The sequence below is a fragment of the Corvus cornix genome, chromosome 1A (assembly GCF_000738735.6).
Source record: "Corvus cornix cornix isolate S_Up_H32 chromosome 1A, ASM73873v5, whole genome shotgun sequence".
NCBI lineage: Eukaryota > Metazoa > Chordata > Aves > Passeriformes > Corvidae > Corvus > Corvus cornix.
Window position 1 is genome coordinate 45,069,701 of NC_047057.1, and position 25,148 is coordinate 45,094,848.

The following is a 25,148-nucleotide window of genomic DNA, read 5'->3' on the forward strand; positions in this document are numbered from 1 at the left end:
TCCTTGTTGCATGCCTTCAACAGCAGATTTATCCTAAGGCAGCAGGCAGCAAATTCCCCAGCAATTTTTAATACAATCTATTACTACTTCCACATGACAGGACACAGGTCCACCTTCAGCACAACTACTACATTTGGTAAGTTAACATCTGCTTTTTGCTTTCCAACTTTCTTGCTAATTTGATTTGAATTTGATAAAGTTTCGAGTCTAAACACCTCACACTGAGTTAATGTGTGCTGGTGCACAAATGAATAGTACCTTGCATGTTATGGCTTTTGTCTACTCATGCTAAAAGTAATCTACCTTCATGAACTGTGAAGTACACAAAAGAGGCCAGCATTTATGAATACACCAAATGTCTATGTAGAGATTGGGTTTTATGTTCATTAGTAACATGACAGTGTGATGCACAGAGATGATTATTTAAAAAATTTGTTTTCCTCATGGCACTGGTACATTTGTACATATTTTACAGTTTAAAACAAAATTCCTAAAATATCCTAACACATGAAAAGTTCAGCTCAAATATAAGGATAAATACAGATCACACTATTAAGTAAATTTATATAAAAATGAAAGAAAAATGGTTGATATAATAAGATCCAATTACACAGAAATAACTTTTGTCATCATAGGCAACTATTACCTTCCTTCACTGTCCTAAGTACTGTACTAAATTGTGGAGCCCATTATAAAATTTTGCAACAATAATTTAGGTTATGTAGTAGGACAGGCATAACTGCTGGCAGACAATGAAGCGAAGGTTAAAAAAACACTCACATGACACTGTATTTCTGACTAAGACGAGTATTAATCCTGCTTGCTTATAAATAGGGGTTTAAAATCCTGATACACATTAATTTACCAAAATGAGGGATCGTATGGCATATGATGGTATAAGGTACGGGCTTATGGTTCAGAAAAGTATTGTTGAAGAATTGTTACAAACAATTCAGTGTGCATTGCTGTATGCTAGGAACTTCTAAAGAAATGGTTGCATGAATTCTGCATTATATTACCTCCTCCCTGCAAATGGGACTGTTAACAGCCAAGAGCTGGAACAAATATTGAAGATCATCAAGCAAACTGTTGCTGGAAATTAATTTACAAGACTCTTTATTACAGTTTTCATGCATTTATGAGATACAAGAGTTAAATAAAGTGCTTTTGAAACAACTACTTAACTCTCTCTCTCTCTCTCCAAAGACCCACAAGTACTTCTTTTGAAGTTACAATTTCCTTTAATTCACTTCATTTTTTCCAGAATTATTAACACGTTGAATCACTATATTTAAAGTATAACACTGCAGTTTTAAGATGTGAGTTAAGTCAACTGTCTGGGCTTGAAAATACATCTAAACTGTAAAAGTTAAATGCCTTTACTATATACATCTATAAAAACTGCTTCTTATAATTTTATTTCTGTGATTATAGGTTTGATTTGTCTTTAAAAAAATGTTTCCCCCATATAAAACTCACAAACATCCTTTACATTAGTGTCACTGTACTTGGTAAACATAACTCAGTAACCATGTGTTGCTATTGGTTTAATATTCAGCCACAGGCAAAATGAATGATGGAAATTAAAAGGTGAGTAAAAAACCACTAGAAAATTCACTGTGCAAGTGTGTGGATCTACTGCATTTTGAGATCATGCACAGCTCTCATCTTCCGCTCTCATATAGATTAAAACAATAGAAGCATGATACAATCCATGGACTCAGTTGAGGGCTGAAGAGGACACCTGGGAACTCGCTGCATCCACCACCTCCTTCAGCACAAGAGTGAAAAAGCCAGCCATGGCAGGTTGCATACTGCACACAAAATGATTCTTCTGCGGAAACTCCTCACCACAGGATGTTACAACTACCAGAACCTCCAAGACTCAAGGGGAGACTGAACAAGCAATCTGCTCAGGGTTACTAACCACACAGAGACTTGCCTAGTTCAGGAAGTCTCTGAGCTAGAAACTGATACAATACACTGGGGAAATGATATTGTACTTTTGGCTCTAATCTTAGACTTGCCCTAAAATGTCATCCTCAGAGTCTGGAGAACAGACAGGCACAACTCCAGCTGTCCTTACAGCACAAGACTTCTGCAGTGGCTGTTCACTTGTGCTGGCTTTCGCTGGCACAACCATTCCAATACGGGTCTTATTAATCATTTAGCTCTCTTTCCTCACCCTACTCTATCATCTGTAACTCCAAACTGATAAACTGGTATGGAAAACAAGCTGAAACACAGACTTCTCAGTGGTCTTTTTAAATTGTATTTCATCAGTTTTTATTATAGTCTCTTCTTATTTTGGCTACACCATCATATAATCTTGGACTCGTCTTTCAAGGAATGCCATTTCAACCCTTACATTTCTTAGGCAGCCTACTAAGCTATCATGCAAATCTAGTCTTTAAGTGTGAAAAAGGTTAAACAACATTCTCAATGAGAATAGTTATAAATATTATACTGATGTACAGGATGACCACATGGATTTCTTTTCAAGGTCCCTGAAAAATTCTTGCAATAGACACCCTTTAATAAAGTATACCTAGATGTGCACATTTGTTTTGTATCTATAAAAATGCATATCCCTTTTTTTAAATGCCACGTCCACATCATCTGGCTTAACCTTGCACCTTCAGCAGGGTTTGAAATTGAGCAATGTATGGTGACTGTGCACTGTTGTATTACTCGATTTTCAAGTTTGGTGAGTGCTGAGCTAACCCTTTATATAATCTGGAGCATTTTCTTGTACTTCTCACATTCTGTCATTCAAACTTCTGTTACTATTGGCATAACCCAAAATAAATACAACAGCACTATTCAAAGAAAACACAGTTGAAAATGCAATCAGCCTGGCTTAATAATGATTATAAGTTTCTAGATCATGGAATGTTTTAGAATACACACATATATTTTAGGAAAACACTGTACCCAGTAAGGTACCACTGCTTTGCTAAGTTTGAAATAATGCCAACACCAATGCTAACAAACATAAGAAACCAGAAAGCAACTCAAATGAACCACTGAAATTATTCAATTGTAAAGTGGAATAAATTTATGTTTGAACATAAGTGGAACTGAATTTTTTTTTACTTCATAATTATGAAAACTGCCATAACAATTAGAACAGCAGTGTGTATAAACAAGACACCTGGCCGAGGAATTAACTAAACCCAACAATTTTATAAAGATGCTTCCTCTTCTTCCTTTAACTGCAATTTAAATTAACCACAAACCTTGACCTCAAATTACTTCCGAGTTAAGCCATTTTTCAATTAATCCACAATGTTTCTTTTCCTCATCCATCTATGATAACAAAGACCCACACTATCACCTTCTTTCCTGTGCTGGATTTACTTAACTGGATTTACTTAAGCTGAGCTCCAGAGAGCCTGCAGAATTGCCTGGCATTTCTTTGCATGGTCTCAGTAACTGACATACTGTCACACGTCAGTCAGCTGGTGGATTAAAGAAAGAAAGTGTTTTCATTAGGAATGTAAATGCATTTTAAAACACTTTTTATGAATATATATTTTCATGTGCTCACCTAACTCTTCCTTTTTTTATGTCCTGTGAGAATCTCTACTATTTGACAGAGACCAAGCTGTTTTTCAGATTTCACTACCTAAATTTTGCAATGAAATTTGATTCAACTAGCTTTAATAAAGAACTAAAATCACAGTCATACAAGGTGGCATTTTCCCTTAAATGAAACAGAGCTGAGTATGTCTGCAAAAAAATGCTTGATTCCACAACCACTATCCATTCTGGACATGTAAACCATATAAATACATATTTTAACTTCATATAAATAAAATTAAAATACACATGTGGAGATTTTCTAGTCAAAGTAAGAAATATTGGAGACTTAGCATTTATGATTACTGATTTGGGTACAGAATGGGGATTGAACCCAGGCATGTTCCATATTCTAAGTAAGGATGAATCTTTGTGCCTGCCACAATTCACTGGTTCTACCAAAAATGTGGCTCAAGGTCCACACCCCCCCCCCCAACAAAAAAGAAGTGCAATTTTGATTTAGATTTCTGAACTAGATCTCCATGGGGTATACACAGCACAGCTGCTGGCAAAAGCGTGGAGGCAGAACCTCACTTTACACTTTTAACTGCAACTTGACTTTGGACTGGCTCAAGTGTAACAAAATCTCACTAAATGTCTTGAGAATCCACTACTGGTTTTTATAGGACAGGACTCTATTTAGTTTCTTTTCCACCACCTTGACCTCACCCTTGCTCCAGAAAACTTCCAAGGCTGTTTTTTATCATTTCCAATTTGACAGAGAACAGAAAAGTGTCAAAAAACTACGTTTGTGAAACTACATATTCATTCTTTGAACAGCTTTGCATTCATGAAGCTTGTGATGCATCATCACAACCTTTTAAGTTTATTTATGTAGGCTTCTCAAATGCTACTGTCATACAGCTTAATCATATTTCAGCATCATTAACTACACATTCATTTACCTGATCTGAATGTTAGGCTCTGCTAATGATTACTCAGTTTTTACATAATAAAACCTGACTTTTTTTGGACTTGGAATACAAAATATTTCGAACAACTGCTGAAGAGGCTGTTGTCAAGAGCCCTTTATTTCTTCAGAAAATGTAGAATGCAAGCAGGTGAATTTCTGATATTTCAGAGCTGGCATGCTGCACTGTATAATATTTAATTACACTGCTGTAAGGCAGTCAGACCCACTCAGTAAAATTAGTTGATTGCAGGTGACAGCTGCCATAAAAGATACATTTAAATAACCCAAAGCAGCAATACACTTGCTATATTGTACTCTCCAGGAGCTGGATGAGGAACACTACAAAACACTGTGTATTTACAGATTATTTTATGGGGTTGTTTCCTAAGATTCTGTTATGTGATACTCAGGAAAATATTAAGTCACTGTAAAAACAGAGCAACCACTCAATACCACTTAAACCAGTATTTTTCATTAAAAAATAAGATGAAATCTTCAAACTATTGAATATTAAGATTTTAAAAACTTGGCAGAACTTCAAGGGTTTCTTCCCACTGGTCAAATTAATCCATTTGAGTACAGCAGTCATTCCAGAGCAAATATTCTTCACCTGGACAACACAAGGCAAAAAATATTGGTAGAAGATTTGAAAAAATATGCTAATATAACCCTGAAGAAACTCAGCCTTCAGCTTCTTCGGAGAAATGAAGTACCTCAATTATTAAAATGGCACTGTAACGTCCTAGAAACTTTTTTTTTTTATTTGAGACAGAAAGGACAGAACTTTTTCTGTCTGTTTGAACTACAAAAACAATGCACAAAACCAAACTATAAATACACCAGGCAAAGAATGAGATCAAGACATCTAAAAAACACTACAAAAAACCTTTCAAAGTTGACTTCATACAGAGTGAGGTTTTGCCTTCAGTCTGGGTACCAAAATCATAAAGATCACAATCAAGTGAAATATATTCAAAACCAAAGCCCCGCATTTAAGATTTATGTATTTCATACTGCTTAGAAGATAATTCTCAGATAATATTTTTGGCCATCAGAACCTGTACTGGAACGTAGGCATGGTAGTTCTGTACCTCAAATCAGATAAGCATAACACGCCATCAGTTTAAAACTGTAACTGCAGAAGGCATCACACTACACCAAATCCTTCAGAAAAATTTTTCAGCTACAATTTCATTAATGCAAGTCAATACCACAGCCAAGATGCAAGTATCCCTGGCCTCTATCCTTGCATCCACACATACAACTCCCAGTGCAAACATCTGTGAGACCACACTGCCAACCAAACCAGGAAACAGGATCTGGCTCCTTTTAGTCCTCCTTTCAGAAATAAATTGTGTTGGCTAGTTATGTGTATTGTACTTTTCTGTACTTAACAACTCCATCTGAATACCATTTGAGAACAAATCTCTGCACATCCATCAGTGAGCCTACACTAACAGAAATCTGGTGTATTTAGAGAGTCCACTTCTGCATCTAAACATTGTGTTCTCCTGCTGAACTTGCATTCTGCTTCTAAGGAAAACACTTATGAGTGGACAAGGCCCCCACAAGGCCCCCCAAGACTGTGGGCCTCTGCAGCATGCTTCAGGCACTGAATTTTCATGCTCATTTTGCTTTATAAGCACTTTCACATATGAACAGAGACCCTAGGTTTTGTGGGAAGAAGCAAATTAAAACAGAAGGGAAGAAAGAACACTATGTTGTGCAGTGTATGTAGGATGGAGAAACCATACTGAACAGGAATAACAAAAATGGATGTATACCACAGCACAGAAGGGTACGTACAGACTATAATAAAAACATTGCCAGTACAGTGTAAGGGACAGTACAAGGATCAGTGTTTCGTTGTAACAACTGCCAATTACTCACAGTAATCTGTAGCTCTAAAATGAGCTCTAGCAATTCTGGGGATTTCTTCTTCCCTCACCCACCCACACCTTCATACTGATACTTTCCTCCAACATCAACAGAGAAATTTTACCGATTTATTACCAGTAAGCATTTCTGTGCTCATATTTTCAATTCAAGAACACTGTCTTGAAAATATGTTGCAACACACTGTTTTCCTTCCACACTCAAGGAATTATACATAGCAGATGGAATGGAAATTTCTCAGCTCTGTTGAAGATGATATGAAATGATTAAAACTACAAAGGCATTTGGATGTTCTGAGACAGTATTGCAATGTGTTGATTTTTATAAACATTCATCCCTCTTATCAGAGTATTAACTAGTCATTAATGCCTTAAACCTAAAAAACACTTACGCACTTTACCGTAGCTGATCCTTCCATTATTACTCACACCTGTAAAATTACAAAAAAATTATGCAAGTGTTCATGAGACTGGATCCTATGATCACATCACTGAGCTAAAAGAGACCAAATGGAGATAAGTATTATTTTACAAATTCATGTAGCCATTTCTATCAGAACTTCACCTTTTTTGGTTTATTATGTACATGTGTATTTCTCTGTACCAAAAAACCCAAAAAACCCAACCATAACAAAATAGAATGCTTTCCAAGTTACTTATAAATTAATGCAAGAGCTGTGGATGTATTTTGGAACGCATCTTGCAGTTCTTTTTAAAAGCATGCTTGGAGGTTGTGATAATGCACTTCATAGTATTAGACAATACAGCTGCATTTTTTGCTTTCATTAGAGATCAAATGTATTTGAAGTATTTGCATAAATTTTACACTTAATTAGGATTTAAATATGCATGATTTGGATGTTACTCCTAGCCAAATTTCATTAGTATGTCATTGGCAAACAAAAGTTCCAGGAGCAAATTTAGTTGCCAAATCGAAAAATTATCATTTAGTATTTTTAATGTTAATCTAAATTCATATATTAAGGTAGAATCTAGAATTTAAAAAGCAAGCCAGCACACTGTTAATATGAGAAATTAAAATATGGCAGAATTAAAAATAAACAACAAATCCACCTAATTGTTTTTATATGTTGAAACATCAGAGACCATGAAAAGCTTTTGTACTTAGATAAAAGACTAGCCCGAAGTATACCTCATACAGTCCACAGTTCATAAGGCTTCAGATATATTATTAGGCATTTCACTGGTCCCCCTATTTTTATGGCTTATGACCTGATTTGGCAGCGCTTCCTCACCCAGAAGCCAATCATGATGAATATAATTTGTAAGAAAGATTTAATTATATATATGTTTCTGGTCACTAAATAATTTGATGGTGTTCCAAAAACCCAAACCCAATGGTTATTCTATATTCAGTGCAACAGCTCTGTGCTGCTGCATTGAACAGTATGGGTTGATCCCTGCTAATCCCATTTTGCTGCTCATGGATGAGTGATGCATACTGAGATTGTACTGACATCACACGATGAAGGAGGCTGTGTATTAAGTGAGACTGCATACAAAAGGTTAGCTGATTCAGTGGTATCAATGCACTGCAAAGAAATCAAAAGTTATGGATCTATCTTTATGTCCGTGAACTACAAATGGGACAATTTGTTCTACTTTAGGAGTACTGTTCTCTGAATCTTGAAACAACCCACTCAAAGCTGGAGCTAATGACAAGGTGGGCCTCTGGATGGGAGCTGCAGTTACTTAAAATTACAGGCAATTGCGGGGGAAGAAGCATTTGACAGGGGGCTGAACAATACAGGTTATTGCAAAAGGTGACCATAAGGAAAGGGCCCTGGTACTATGCACAAGTGATCTACATCTGGAACGGCAGTGCTGAACTGCAACTTATAATAAATATTTTACAGGATATAAATCAGATGGAGATGAGTCTGGATTCCTGGTCAGCACAGATATGGTCTTCTATGGACACAGTCTCTACAATCTCTATAACCCAGTAACACAGCTGTTTCCCAGGAAGGAAAAAAACTAGCATGTATAAAATGATAACCTTCAGTGAACACAGCCATCAGCATGGAATGACAGGAGACAAGATGTGCGATTTGCTAGAAAGAAAAAGTGAAATCAAAAGAATTGGACAGTAACAATGGAAGAAAATTCTGCTGTAAAGGCCTTCAGCATTCAGGGCCTAGTCTTGCCTTCTGACCTGAAATGCACAGTTTCAACGCCCTTCAACTCTTATTTCTCAAGTTCATGATGTAATGCTCGAAAATTAAGCACATATGAAGAAGCACTTTCTGAAGATTATTTGTACCCCTGACTTTGATTCTCTGTAGATTACTATAGTGGCATGCCTTTCATTTACTAGACAGTGCTTTTTAAGTTTCTTTAGGAACAGATTCAAAACCTGTTATACTGGGCACATTTGTGTGTCTCTGCTCCACAGGGTAAAGGAGCTGTTTATTCTTAAAAGCAGAACTAAGGAGACGGTTACTCCTGCCTCCTGAGATCAGCACCATCACAGTAAAGGATGTACTTTCAAGATCTTGATGCAGCTATCACTTTATATAATATTTTTCAAGAGACTACATCCTCTCATGCGTCTCAGCTGGATATTTACAATTAGTAGAGGCTTTTTAGCACTGGGATTTCGTAAGATGCCAAGGCAAACCTTTCTCATTTAAGCACTCCTTTGTAAGCAAAATTCTTTAAATGCCCACTGAAGGATTTTTTCCGGGCAATGTTCTTTACCAAACTGGTCTTTCACCAAAAGAGAAAAATAATTTCTTGGCTGTTTTTTCCAACAATTGTTGTTGCCCAAAGCCCAGTCCCTGCGGTCTGTCTGAAAAATACTCTTTCCAAAATATCTTCATCTGTGGGAAAGCTAGTGTGTCCTTTAGAAAAGCAAGACTAGCTAGAGCAGCAAGCATTTTCCAACCCTACTTTCTAAGAAAAGTAGGGTTGGAAAGGAAAAACAAAGGAAAACAAAAATCCACAATGTAGTATGCTGTTCACCTCTGCAAGATCAAAGACAGGACAAGTACTTATAACTGCATTCTGGAAGAATCTGAAAAAGGTAGCAAGTGTCAGTAAAACTTTTTTTAATGGCATAAAATGATGAATTAAAGATTAGGCACAGCAAAAGTACAGTTTATATTCTTTGTCTTCTTTCAAGAGGACCGACAACATCTCCAGCGTATCCAAGAAGACTGTACTAAGGCATCAACAACCTTTTGCATGTATAAGCATAGCATACATTGTTTTCACAATTTTAGCACGTAAGATTCCTTTTGGCCAATGAATTACCATGGAAAGCAAAATAAAAACAGCACTAAAAGCTAGATAAGTAATTTGCAATTAGGAGCATTTTCTTTAATTGTATGTTTTATTTATTTTAACACCTCAAATATCTAGGAGAAGTTAAGCTTGTCACAGTCTGGCGACAAGCATGCAGACATCCAAGTATTACTGCTTGGGATAATTCTCAGATAAATATTACAAGCTGTAAATGGATTTATAGATGGTTTAAGATGGCATAAGCTCATGCTTATGTAAACAAGTTATTGTGTTCTCCGTCCCTTGAGCTGGCACCCAAGGTATGGTCCAGTTTAAGGTAAAATCTTTTTATTCTTCCTGGATTCAGTTTACAATGAATCAATTCAGCAACCCAGTTCACTACCCTCCTCAATGCTGGTAACAATTTTTTCATGCTCATTTCTCAGTGTGAAAGTAACATTCTTAGCACTTATTTACATAATGAAATCAATCTTGCAGAAGTATATACAGGTCTGAAAAAATATGCATCAGTAAAAGGCGAATACAAGTGAAATCATGTGGGACAACTCAGTGTCTCAGAAAGGACTTAATAGGTATCAGTGCAAAAATACTGCAGTTGTTGCTCCTGAGTAGACCTGTTGTATCAACATATAAAAAGTTGTAATAAACCTTGTGTCCCAAAATACTGGGATGGCCCATAGTAAAAACAGGACAACAGCAATGAATATACCAGGGACTAAAGGTAAAAATGAAAAACACTATTAGCTTTGTTTTGCCAAAGGTAAATTCTGCTTCCAAAACCTCGGTACGCAACATATCTTGAATGGGGTTTTAAAAATCTGCATGGCAAATTCCATTGCCTCTACCTCCACTCAAATTTCCCGGCCCTGTCAGTTTTCAGTGGGAAAATTCAGAATCCTTTACTGTTGTTAAGTGGGAGAAAAATAAAATTCAGATCACTTGATAAATGAGAAAAATCTTAGATATGAGCAGAGCAAAAAATAACACTAATCAGCATTGAAGATGAAATATGACTTAAATGCTGCAGCCCAGGAAACAGAATAAGCAACAAAACCTCTTCCAGTCACTGTTACTGCAGATTGCATCCAAAAACGGCATCATCATTAACGTGGACTTTACAGCAGCCAGCACATTTATGGGATCAGCCAAAGACTTATGTAAGAATCAGAGACAAGCTGGTTATCCTGAATGCTTCTAGTCACCTTCATATTGGTGAAGAGAAGTACTACTGAGCGACATAAAGAGATGACAGAATTTAGACTACTGCACCGCATCGCCAGTGTAAGGTAAACAGTTTTATACATAATGCTTAAGCAATTAGTCAATCATATTACTAAATAATGATTTTGAGAACAGACTGAATTTGAAGCCATATGAAGCTGATGTGAGACCTACTAAATTCATACAATGAGTTTGTTTACTGCAAGAGCATCTATAAGCCTTGCTGGACACAATATAAAAAGATAAATTTAGGTAGCTTTTGACCAATAGCTCTACAGTTCAATACCAAAGCAAACCAAACCAATATGTAATAACATATCAACCTGTTGAAAGAACTAGGGCAGTGGAATGTAATATAAATTAAAAAAAGGTTAGTGAGAAAGTCCCTGCAACCGTGAAAACTGAAATGAACCCCAGCAATGCTCACTTGAGTAGGGCCTGACAAAATTCTTAACACTTTCCACAAAGTGAAAGATATACTTACCGTTATCTTTGCTGCTGTTTTCTTCAATTGTCATTTGTTCTGCTAGCTCAGACAGCGATTCATCAATGGTCTGGCTTCCTCGCAAGGTTAAGGAAAGTCTTCTCTTAAATTTTTTCATGCTATCGATATTAAGTCTGGCTTAAGGAAGCCTGAAAACAAAAATAAACAACAAAAAGTGAGAAAAAATCAGTTAATCAGAAAATGAAGTTTAATTGACTGACATAAAAATGCAGGAAGACTTACAGAAAAATTGGGCAATATGCAAGTTATACTTAAAACAATATCCTTAAAGCAAGGTTAGTCTACTGGACTGAAGAAGAATGTTTTCAGAGGTTGATGCCCATACACTTTTGAAATTTTTATTTCTGTTTGGAAAAAAAAGAACCTTTGGGTTTTTCTTTTTTTAGAAAACAGTTAACTTGATTGTCAGTTTTACAATCCAATAATAAAGGGAATGGTCATCTGAAAACTTGCTCTGTGTGTGCTCTCTGGCCTCCTCCACAGTCACTAATCGCACGAAACAGGAGACTGTAACCTTTTCTCTTTTTCAGCCCAATTTTTTATGATGAAAACTTACCAAACTCCTCTATATTTTACCCTTTTCAGAAATGGAAGAAGGGGACAATGCTGAAAGTGCTTCTGAAAACACAAAAGCACTTCTTAAACACCATCCCACCTAAGGAAGTAAGACAGCAAGGGTCTGGTAACAGTGACCAGAATGGATGTTCCTCTTAAGAGTCAAGCCCTAGGACAGAACTGGGAACAAAGCAGAAGGCACTTTCTCCCTGGAAAGTTGTAAGCAAACAAACCATACTAACAAAGGTCCAGGTCAATAAACACGTTGCCACAAGTCTAAGCTGGTAAGTGAACTTTGTGGTGTGCCATACGTGTGTGCCCTTGCATAACAAGAGGCACAATTCTGTCTTTCCTTACTCCATATGAACAGCTCACCCTAGATGTTATTTCACAATAACTTGTTCATCTGCTCATAGCCTCCAAGAATAACATGTGCAGTGCTCAACACAAGCACAGCATGCTTTTAAGTCTGAAATGCTCATATAATTTTTCCCCCATGAGCTTCTTTGCCTTCCAGACTTTGTAATTCACACACAAAATCAAATTTTCCTCAATGTTCTCCTTTAAACAGAGCAATGCAAGAAGTAATATGCCAAAGATTCACATTTAATAACAATTTGTAAATATGATTACATTTATATTGACAGCATCCCTTTAAGTATACACATTTCAACTGTGGAACTTACTCTTTGTTTAGCTGCTCCATAATAAAAAGGAGAACAAATTGGTAGAACAAATCTGAAAGTGGCTGCTGGTGGAGAATGCATACAGAGGCTAAACTTTCACAAGACCAGGTTGTTTAGGACAGCAACTAACACATTAGGGTTGGATAAAAGAAGACCTTTGGGACATGAGCTCCAAAGTCTGAGATGAACAGTAAAATCACTTGCAAAGCAACAGCTGCATCCAAGGAGAAAGAGGTGGATTACAAGACAGGCTAACTAACATCTTAAACAGTCACAGCTATTATAAAGCAGAATTAGTCAGGCACTGGGTACAGATACACAGGAAATAAAATATACTGCTGTAGATACAGTTAAGCCAGCAGTTTTTAAACTGCCCCTTTAATGCATTGCTGTATGTGCAATAAAGCCACACCATAGTATGAATAATTCTGCTCTCTCTCACTCAAAAGCAGGATATTCTTATTGTTAAGAAACTGCATTCAGAGGACATTCCAAAGGGAACATTTACTTTTCAGTTCAGGACCAGGCTTTAAAGATCTTACTTGAAACTGTTTTATTTCTGCATTTAAACTTTTCTGAAAAAAATGGCCCATGTTTCTCTAAAAAGGCCAGTTTTGTAAAAAATTTGGAAGGACACATTCTAAATTTCAAGCTAATAAAAAAACCCTGAAGTATTTTGTTAACTATAATTGTAACATTTCTCCTGTTATGGGAGGGTTTCATGGAGTAATGAAGTACCATTTTTGCTAACATTCGGAATAAATTCATGGCTTGACTTTCAAATAATTTAACAGTAAAAAGGATGAGGAGTGGGAATCCACATGTGAGGGAATGTTTTCTTCTATTGAAATGTATATCAGCTTTTTAAAGGAAAAGATGCTCACCGATACGAAACCAAATTTCCCTCCCTTAAAGTGCCAGTATTCTTGCTAGTTCAGATTTGTAAAGGAGGAAAAAATAAAAGGAAGAAGAATTGACTAGTATCTAGCACTTAGACATGTCTTCTTTTTGACCTCTTTATTCTCATGGCCGAAGTTGCAGAACCTGCTCAATCTTGGAAGTTTAAGACAAGACATAGGTGATCAGAGCTTTGAAAATATGATCTATACAATCCAAAACTAACACTGGTTCTTGAGAATGACAGCACTTTCACAGGAAAGTCCAAATTGTCTGATACTCATTTTCACCAGTTAATAGCAGATGCATACTTCTTCTCTCCCTTTAACAGTAAATCTAGTTTAAATCCAAAACAGAGTTACTTGATTAGTAATATACATGTAGAAGCAATGCTTCCCCAAATTCTTAACAACTTTGAGAAGAATACAGTTATTTCTATATTTAGTTTTAGAACAGAGCCCACAGGCTTGACTATTTTATTCTTTAAATTTCTCTACTCTGAGTAAGTCATACCCAAATCAAGTATTTCAGATGTCACAGTAGATAGATGCATACACTTGAATGCAACTAATGCAAATTCTAGTCTTCTGCAGACAGAATGAGGACAAGCAATCTGATATGACATTATCTGATACAACCTACAAAAGCTGGCAGAGACATATTTGTTCAATCCTTATACCGATATGAAATAAAGGAAGCAACACTGTATTAAAGGAACTGCTGCTTCTTAAAAACAATCTGCAGTCTAACCCTGAAAAACTGGTCTTTTTGTTCTTAAAACCCATGTAAGTTAATCCTTGAAAACAATGCTAAAATTTACCTTTTCTATTTTCCAATATTCACTGTCATTAACTCAGTTCACTTCACTAGTCTTAAACCCTTTCTTGAACCCAGCATCTTTTAAAAGTGATTTTTATAATACAGTTCTGAAAACAAACTCCATTTTTTAAAATGATCCAGGTAAGCTTAGATTTAAACAGGTGTGTTCTGGCTCACTTTCTCTGAATCACAACAATCCTTCCCACGATGCCTGAAGGACAGCACTTCTCTTTAAGCACACACATATATTCACAACACCCAGGCTATATAGCAGACAGACATGAAAGCATTTTGATTCCAAAGCAGTAACTCAGCTAGATTCTGCACTCATGTATTCACCAAAATTTAGAGGCCTTAAACTGCCAATGGCTAAAATTCTCCAAAAGCCCTACCACTTCCTTCAATTTCCCAGACTCTTGGTTTCTAAGAAGTTAAAAAAGGAATACATTAAGATTTTCATACACAATTACCATGTGTGCTTAATCCTTGTAAATTTAAACAAATTCAGTTAAAATTTTCAAAACCAATAAAGTTATTTAACTGCTAAAATTTTAGTCAGTTTATTTCAGGAGGGTCACAAATACTGAAAGCTCACTAAGATTTTGCTGATTCAAAGCCCTTTGAAGTCAAAGGGAACCTGTCCTTCAACTTCAATTAGCTTTGGATCAGTCTAAGTGATGACGCTTCCATTTCCTTAAGTTATATTGCATTGAGGCCCATCTACATAGAGATTAAGCACTTTAAAATTACTTCTCCACTTAGATACACACTGAAAATGCAACCTGACTATTTTTATAGGCTGCTTTACAAGGCAGTAGGGATTTTCCAAACATCTGAAAGCAGTTCTTGTTCTGGAAAACTCACCTGTAAGACAACAGCTGAAGTGGGAGGAAAGGATCAGAAATCCTACCTGACAGCATGAGCAACAGCATGGATACAGCATGGCCCTTAAAGATGGGCTAGCAAACTAAAGCCCAGGCACAAGACATCAAAGAAAACAGGTAACAGCACTCCATATGAACTCCCTGTGTCAGAAAGAGAGGCCTGAAAAACTCAGGACTGCTGCAAACAGTATTAATTACAAAGAGAAATAGGAAACACCTGTCAAGGATATTGTCCCCTTATTCTAAAAAGAAAACCAGATTTCCACTATATTAAACTGTTCTCAATCTACCTGAATTTAAAAAATAAATGCAACTATTGACCACATCAGCATGTCGCACATCAAATACAGAGCAAACTGTTAATTACACTAATGAGAAATACATGGATAATTTACCCAAGATCACAACCAACCAGTTTGAGCACTCATAAAATTCACATAAAGTACAGATGCACCTCCTTACAATCACAATTCTGCTCTACAAGAATGGACTTATAAACACAGAATTTTAGTCACTGCATCTGTTCTTTCTACTTGTCTCAACTCACATTTGCTCACACCGGTGAAAAAAATTTTCTACTGCATTTTCCCACACTTTGTCTTTGGAAACAACATGAAACCGGTCAACTAGACTCTCTTGTCAGGAACACAGCTACGTAAACAGTTATTAGCTTTATGCTGCATTGGGTCAAAGAATTGACATTGTACAGATATAATGACACCTGACAAACAAGGCCTTTGTTACTGATGAAAGAAAACTGTGAAGTCAAATAGCACAGCTTAGTCTGACCTCCCCAGTGCCAAAAGGGCAAAAGCACCCTCACAGCCTTTTCCTTATGAACAATATTTAATATGGAACTAAACTTTCACAGTGAAGCCCTTTTTTATGTACTTATAGAATCACAGCCAAACAAGTACTCAAAATTGGAGGTACAGAGGTATTCACAAAGGTTAACTTCTTATCCGAGGACAGTTTTACTAGTTAATATAGGCAAATAGGCTCCTCCCTAAGTGAATGAGAGCATCTATATTCAGCTCCTGATCTAGATCATCAACTGGAAGAACCACTCCAAAGAGAGGAAATATATGGAAATTACCCTGTCCTAATTTAATGTAGACGATGAATACTTTTTCTTATCTTCACTCCCCCCCACACCCAATCCCTTTGCATTTAAAGAATAATGAAGGACAGAAATTAGTAAAAGGGGTTCATGGTTGGGTTTTTTTATTAATTCTTTAAGTAAAAAAATATACTGAACATTACTATAGACATATTTAACTATGCAACTGGTACAGAATTTAAAACACTGAAAACCACCAAATTTGCCCAAAAGGTCAAATTTTGCAGTCCTTTTTTCATATCTTACGCTTATCTTCTTTCTCTGGACTCAAAAAGCTTTACTTAGGTAATCACGGCAAATTTACATTCTTTAAAATGTAGACGTATTCACTCCCATGTAGATTCAAGCAATATCAAACAGCAAAATCAACAGAGATGTACTATTTGATAGATCTCCCCAGATTAGATATGTCATACTGATTAATAACTGCACGTTAATTATCAAAGGCTCTGTTCTCTCAACTGCCAAGTGAAAAAACACAGTACGAGTCTGGTTAGATTGGCTGACATTTAAGCCAAGAAAACAAATGAGCTGACTGGCAAAGCTCTACACTGGCTGTCAGACCCATAAACTGAAAGTCTCTTTTCTATTGAAGGGGAAGGCAAAAACTAAAAGGTTACATGGATGTAGCATAAATACTACCAGACAGTCACAGAACTTCAGATCTCAAAAGGTGTAATGAGCACTGGAAACCAAAAGCAATGTCTGTAATTTTTTGAGCTTTGATTAATAATCATAAAGCCTTAGTAGAGCCTTCAGGAAAAAAAATTAAAAAAAAAAAAAACAACTAAAAAAAAAGTTGTGCACACAAAGCTTGCTGCTCCCTAATACTAAGATTATTTTAGCAACAGATTTACAATGTTGCAGTATCACTTCTGGGACAATCTTCCTCGGTCTTGCAAACAAGCAAGTCTTTGGAAAAACACTGAGCAGAAAATTCCTTCTAGGTTCAAGAAGACAATGTTGGTTCTAAGACTGAAAAGCATCTGCAATCTTTGGTGAGCCTGAGCAATTTTGTCAATAAAAGGCACAGTTTTCAAGGCTGCCTTTTTTTTTTTTAATCACAATTCAGGCACCAAATCAAACAATCTCATACCAAAGAACCTTCTCCCAAACTCCAGTAGCTCTCAGCCCAGAACCACCTGTCCTCTAAGCATCTGAACTCCCACACCAGAGCCCCCCACATTTGCTTCTAGTTGTGCTAACAAAAAAGTTTTATTTACAGCCTGAGACCCAAGGCAATGAAAAGCTTTCAACTTATTTCGATGTTCTTGAATCAAGCACCAAGAGACAAAGACACCAGAGCAATATAAACTGAGATAAAAACTAAAGACACAGCTGTTTGGATGAACAAAGAACAAGGGTACAATTTTCTAAACATGATTAAAAAAACCCAAACAGTTTGGCCTTTTTCTCTTAGAACAGAAATTAATTGCTCTGGGGAAGGTGTTGAGGAAACCTTATGATGGCCTACCTGGAAATTACCCACCAAGGGAGAACTCATCCCAGGAAAAAAAAATTGTTAAGACTGCAGACAAAATGAAGACTACTGTAAAAAACTAGATTTCTAGCTCCCAATTTTTCCTCCAAATGTCAAATTTTTGGTTTATTACTTGTTGAACCTCTATACACATTCTGTATAGTGTGAACACAAAAAAGCACCATCAAGCAACCCAGAAAGTCCTGACAGTAAAGCCTATCAGGCAATGTAAAATCAAACCCTTCCATAATTACTGTATGTACAGCTCTGTGCCTAAGAATAATATCAAAGGGCCATGAGTGGTTTGAAAACAGACAACTTTGGATGCATTTCTCTTACACTTCTATGTACATGCAGAAGACAAAAAAAAACCAAACAAACCAAGCCAGGAAAAACAAGCTCTTTCACAATAGGGTTTGGTTTTGAATTTTTTTTTTCTTAAGAAAGAACAATATTAGCAACACAGAAAGAATTTTCACTTAGTGAATTAAGAGACCAATAAGCATCATGGTACAGAACATCCTCTACAGTACTGATGACAGGTATGTATATTTTTCCAACAAATAACAGGTCACATAGAAGATCTGATGCACTGAAGGCATTACACAGAGATACAAAACAAAACATTAAGAAAAAAATGGTATGATAAAACTGACACTTTTGAGACATTTAATGCATGAGATTTATCAGTCTCTTCTGTATTCTGTTATTTTTCTAGAGATTTCTGATGATAGTAATATTGTCAATGGTACAACTACTATTCCTGAAATAACAGAAAGGTAGAATACCTTGGACACAACTAAGAAAGCAACTACTGACAGAGGCAACAGCCTATAACAGTGTCTGATCGTCAGGCTGAGTAAGTTTAATAGCTCCACTGAGATATTTCAAAGGTAATTCCAGAGGAGCAGTAAATAAATTCATTCTTGCAATAAATAATCTTTGAACTGCAGTTCAAAAATCTGTTCAAATTCATGAACATCTTTTACTCAAACTTATAAACTTCTCTGATTCAGTATTTTTTTAAAGCTCACAAATTATTCTCTTTTCTTCCCTTCTCCAATCCCGTCATTGGTACAACTTCAGAGATTCCTCAGTAACAAAAAATCTCTGAACAGTAAGTCAATTGCAGTATTTCCCTGCTGTATTAATTTTTACATAGCAGTCAAGATTGTCCCAGCATGGCACCAACTTGTTCTGTTATAGCATTCAGACAAATGTTGCTACATCTGTCTGAAGTGTTCATGCTGCCATTTAATGGTCAACCAAATATACACACATGGATCATTGCAGTATCCATTGCCAAGGATACTAGACACGTATGACACTATTCTTAATGCAAATGATTATTTAGTTGACAACCTGGGAAAGAAAGAAGAGTTTTAACATATGTTTTTCCAAGCAGCTTTGCAAAGCTGTGCTGGCAACAAGGTGGTGGCAGTATGCCGTACGAGGCAGAGAGGAAAGCATGAGGCTGCTTAAGCCAATTCAGTACCTCCACAGAAGCAGAGGACTGATCATTAGTGCACATCAAATCCAAGGTAAGACTGTCCTCACAGGGAGCACTAGGATAGAATTGTTGTGCACCAGAAAAATAGCCTGAAAAACTGCAGTTTTGCCTAAAGCCTATTTAGCTCAGCTAAACAAAACCTGGGATCCAAAATAAAAGCAATCTGTGAACAAAATAAAGGACAACAGCAAGGGCTGTTAAGGGAAAGTGACACGGGAAAATAACAAATGGATAGGAGATAAAGTAAAGCACAAGTGCCTTCATCCACTGCAGTGGGTTCAGGCCATTACGATTCCCACCACAAAAACTACATGCAGACTCTTCTTCTGTCTCCTTACTCCTGCACCAACATCCTGCTCCCAAATTTAGTCTCAACAGGTGGCAGCCTCACAACAGGTATTTTTCAGGATTCAAGAAGCCAGGGGAAAGGAAAAAGGTACCTCTTTACTTAAACATATGAAGACCGTTGTAAAAAAACGTAGGCAACTGCCATACATCAAGCTGTCAAAACTGTCACAGTTTGCTCAAGCACAAGAACCCTAAGTGGAGACTAACAGATATGGAGACTAAAGACCTTTTGGTATCGCTTGATGTTCCTTTTCTTTGCCTGAGCAGATTGTTCTTCCCTGTGCATCTTTTACACACAATCTTACATACTGCTCTTCCTCCAGGTAACTGAGGCTGTCCAGATAAAAGTTCCCAGATTCTGAAACTACACCGAACAACAAAAGTACCCCTATGCAATCTGGGTGACTCCGGTTAATCAGTTTGAGAGGCCACTCCCCTTCCAGAGCAAACAGTCTAGCACATCAAAGGACACTTACTCAAACTTCACATAACCTGCTTTTAGTATAAACAATTCTCTACCTGGCGGTATCCAAGCAAGTTTTCTGGACCTTGAACAGAGACCAGAGGAAGATCAAGAAACAACAACAGAAGGTTATATAGAACTGAGTCAGTGACAAGACTTCAGCTGGACTCAGTAGAGGAGACAAACAGAAACCACTAAAAAAGAAAACTAAACTATGTATCTGCAAGTAAATGTCAGACCAGTAGAAACCTTGGAGAGTCACAAGTATTAATGTCAATCAATAACATTAAACCAGACACGAATAATTAGGAAACATAACCTGAAGGACATGTAGTCTCCAAATCTGTTTTTAATAGAATTATAAAAAGGTAAAATAACTGTGACTAGTGCCAGGCAAGCAACACTGATATCATCAACAAAAGCAGAATTTCTCCAGGATCCTCCTGCAAGCTACATTTTAAAGGCAAAGTAAGGACAGATGGATATTTTACTAAAAAATTTCTGTAAAAAAACAGTGAAAGAATCAAATAGGATGTACAGAGTACTGTTTCCAAATACATATTTGTGCTGGGCAGACACATTTGCTCTCTTTTGTTTCTCAGGCAGAAGAAAGAAGTGAAATTTTATATTTATCTTCAAAATAATTTCTTCCAAACTATAAACACTATCACTTCTCTGCTGTTAGAGCCTAATGCTTACACAGTCTCATCTTGGCAAGGACAGTGAGCCAAACCCTTGCACAGCAAACTACTTTCCATTCTGGGTGTTAATCACGTTGCAAAGGCTGATATTGCTATTACTGTCAATGATCTGGATAAAGCTTCCAAACTCTAAGACCTGTCTCACCAACAGAAAATGTTTTATGAAAAGGTAAATTTAAATTGCTGCTTCTACATAGATTCAAACTCCCTACAGAATCTTACTTCAGCATCATTTACTATTATGGTCTAATAAAGATCTGTACTGAAAGTAAGTTTTTCACTTGGAGAAGTACTGAAGCAGTTTTGCTGGAAAACTCAGGGGAGAAAAAAAGAACCCTGTTATTATAATGTCACCAGATGACACAACTCTCAAAACAGTCCAGTTGAGCTCGAATCACAGAATGGTTTGGGATGGAGGGGACCCTCAAAGGTCATCCAGTCCAACATCCCTGCAATAAACAGAGACATGTTCAAGTAGACCAGGCTGCTCAGAGCCCTGTCCAACCTGACTGCGCTTTTCCAGGGATGAAGCATCTACCACCTCCTGGGCAAACTGCTCCAGTGTTTCACCACTCTTAGCACAAAAATTTTCTTCCTTTTATCTAGTCTGAATCTACTTTCTTTTAGCTTAAAACCACCACCCATTGTCTTATCACAACAGGCTCAAGGACAATTTGGACCACTATCCCTTTAGAAGAGAGAGATGGCCAAGCTCCTCTAATTCCTTCTTCCCACTCCCACTACATTCTTTCAGTAACTTTGTTCCCATAATGCTTTTCTCTTCCTGGAATTTATGTGCTGGGATAGAGAGACACAGAGAAAATCCATGCTAAAGTGGCACTAACATTCAAAACTAATAAGCCAAGTTTAAGAGCAGCAGATGTTACCTTAATAATTTATTTTATTTTTATCTATTTGGTTCTTTGTTCCTTAGCCTCCTTTCAAACACCCTTGTTGGTTTTTTCCCCCTGTATTCAGGCCTTAATATACAAAGTCCAATTGATGTCATCTGTCACCTCAGAGTAAAAGATCACGTTTTGACTGATGTAACTGAAGGCCTATTTCTTTAAAAATTTAGAACATGCTATAAACCCTTACACCAAACTACTGTTTCTACGTCAAGTACTTGAGCTGATCTTGAATTACACAGTTCAACAGCCTTGGAAAACAGTATCCTTTTGCCAAAATATTCTTTAAAATAATATTACATGCATTCTAAGGGAAGCTTGTATTTGTGTTACCACCCAACTATGCTGCCTTTCAATATACCAAAGCATGCTGAAGAGTAATCAGAAATCTTCCCACCGCAGTTTATTTCCTTTTAATAATTAGGATCCATAAGCCTGAAATTAAACAGTCCAAGAAGCTTCTAGTTTTCACTTGTAATTCAGATTTATAGCTTTACTTTCTTCAAAATTTTTCTACATTACTATTTAATAAAAAGGAACCCAAGAAAACGACTTTTAAAGGACCAGCCATCTGCCTCATTAGTAAAGCACAAAATAATCAAGAATTAGCATACTGAAATTTAAGTTGTGCATCTTGAATACAGTTTCAGCACAATACGTGGTAACCATATCTATCTTTGAAGTAAATAAAACAAGCTGTTGAGTGTTTTTATTATGAAAAACTAACTACACTTGCTGTTAAAGAAGGTTTCTTAACTAAAAAACTCCAAATCTTTAAGATTCTGGTTATGCAATTATTTCACTCTTACATTCTGATGAAAACTGAAGAATAAAAATCTGCCAGACTGTTACCGTGAAGTGAGCCTTAATTTTTTATCTCCCTGGACTCTATCTTTTTAATACATTTTATAACAAGACTTGAGAATGAAACTTCTCATCAGCTGAATGGTAAACCAGAATGCCAGAGGCTTCTATTAGTAGAGGCACTATTACCCTATACAGCAGTAAACTATAGGTTTGCTTCACAGAGAAACGAGATACACATACAGAGTTAGGTAATTTTATGCTTGTGTTTGATAATAGTAAGCAAACCTTGCTAGTTACAAAGAAATAGTGGTTTTAAGGAAGGCCTGGTTATAGCAACCATGCAACAGGGAAATGAAAAACTGAATTATTTCTGTCAACTGAACTATGCATGCTTCCTTTTGTTGAACTGCTGACATGCACTCTCCTTTCTGCCATTTCTGATTTTAATCATATGAAATAAACTGTTGGGTTGCAGTCCAACCAATATGGCACCTAAAGGTATACTGTATATTCATACAGCACAATGAACTCATATCTTATTCTTCATGGTTCATGTTATACAGGTACCATCTCTAACAGTAATCCTCTAGGCATTACCATTTCTTGCATCAGAATGACTCACTGGAACAAGCCATACCCTTTGACCAAATTTACTAGAATTGAGGGCAAATCTGAGGTTCTATTTCCAGATCTTGTTACTTTAAAAATATTAAATTTAGAAATTTCACTTAAAAAATACTACAGTTGGCTATCAGTTGACTGGATTAATCTCACAGACTCTTTTAAAAAATTATTATCATTATTATTGTAATTTCAAACAATTGGGACCATCTCACTGCTCAAGGTTTATTGGGATATTTGTATCTTTTATTCCACACCACTGCTGACACCTACAATAACATTTCTCCAAGGTCCATCAATGAACCCAGTATGTCCCTAGCACATTCCAGAGAAGCTGTGGACCCCTACCCCACCTCTGGCCATGTTCAAGACCAGGTTGGATGGGGCCTTGAGCAATGTGGTCTAGTACAAGGTGCTCCTGCCCATGGCAGATGGGTTGGAACTAGATGATCCTTAAGGTTGCTTCCAACCCAAACCATTCTATGATCGGTCCTACAGAATCAAGAGACCATTGGATCTTCACAACTTAGCTTCATTTTGGACCCTGCTTCCAACAGTAGAGATAGCTATCTATCACAAATAATGATAAAACAGACACAAATTGTTATGCGGTTATGAAGTATTTCCCTTCTGAATTCATTAGCTTTATTAAGAAAAGAACAGTAGAAGAAATTTGATGATGGCAGCACATGTGGCAGGCATGAAGTGTCAGACAAATTGCAGTAGAAGCATAATCACTTTTGCTTTGTGCAAAAAATATAAAACATACTGAAGTTAATGAAAGTGAAGGTTGTTTCCAAGAATCAAGACCAAATTTGCTAAATTAAACAGGGCTTGCTAAAAAAAAAAAAAATTCAATTTTCAGAGAAATAACAAGTAAAAATATATATTATCTTGGTACACTGTTACTGAAACCAAACAAACATAAAAGAAACTGAGCAAAATCGCAAACAAAAATCTTTGAAAGTGGCAAGCAACCAAGATAATATGAAAGAACTGCACAGATTTATAATGATCTAAACACAATCCTAACCTCATTGTAATGTTCACTTTAACAGCTTAACCTGTACTTTGCTGTCCACATTATAATTTATATAAAAGCTACCTCAACTGTCTCTTCAGCAGATTAGTCTTCAATTCCACTAAAGCATATAAGCTACAAAAGAGAAATTATGTCCTATCATTCTGCAGTCTTAGGGGAAAAAAAAAAAAAAAGAAAAGAATCAGTTATTTTCATTGTTAGTATCATACCAATATTTAAGCATTTGCTAAAAAAGACTGTGAAGCAGTACATACAAATCTGTTCTTGATAGGGAAGTTACTCTGGAATCTACAATTTAAAAAGTTACAGCAAAACAAGTTCTAAAGCTAAACACATATTGATGTTTCCATGACAAAGCAACTAGAGCACTGGAGAATTAAGTTCCAGCCAGGAACTGCAATGGGCAATGAATGACAGCCAGATGCAAACCAAAATGAAAAGAGAGGAGAAACTGAAGTAGAGAGAAGATTCACAAGGTATTGAAAAGCAGTGAGAGAAAGGACTAGAGTAAGCTGTATGCAACAAGTTCCCTCACCAATAAAGAGGGAAAACGACAGAGATTTGGTCTACATTTCAAGACAGTAAACTGGGTATTAGCCTGCCTAATTACTAGATCAAAAGCCCACACATTCACATGATGCATAGCACCAGAGTTTCCCAGCTTTTCTGTACGAAATTTGTTCAAAACACTGTAAGTATAACTCTGTTTCAAACCTACACTGAACAGAGGATCAACTGTGCTACCACAGCCACCACAAAGCTGAAAGGCAGCATTGTTGCATGTTCTGATCCAGTCAACAGAAGTGTTATTATCTGCTTACACTTGATCTGGATCTAGTTTGCACTGATGGGTGATCCTGCAAGGAGCATAATGAAGAAATCCACTACTGCTGGAGGTGCAGCTGTAAGCTGAGGTACAGGAGC

The 25,148-nt window shown here is 36.6% G+C and overlaps 1 protein-coding gene across 2 annotated transcripts in view; it reads right to left on the reverse strand.

The window, feature by feature from the left end:
- Window positions 1-25,148, reverse strand: part of CDK17 (cyclin dependent kinase 17) — a 92,456-nt gene that overhangs the window by 43,410 nt on the left and 23,898 nt on the right. The window contains exons 2-3 of one of the 2 annotated variants that reach the window (XM_039571577.1): window positions 11,363-11,511; window positions 6,783-6,821 (exon numbers count right to left, since the gene is read on the reverse strand). In XM_039571577.1, the coding sequence (XP_039427511.1) occupies window positions 6,783-6,821; window positions 11,363-11,480 (157 nt within the window). In that variant the 5' untranslated portion in view covers window positions 11,481-11,511. The remainder of the gene's footprint in view (window positions 1-6,782; window positions 6,822-11,362; window positions 11,512-25,148) is intronic. The other variant, XM_039571578.1, reaches the window with a different exon arrangement.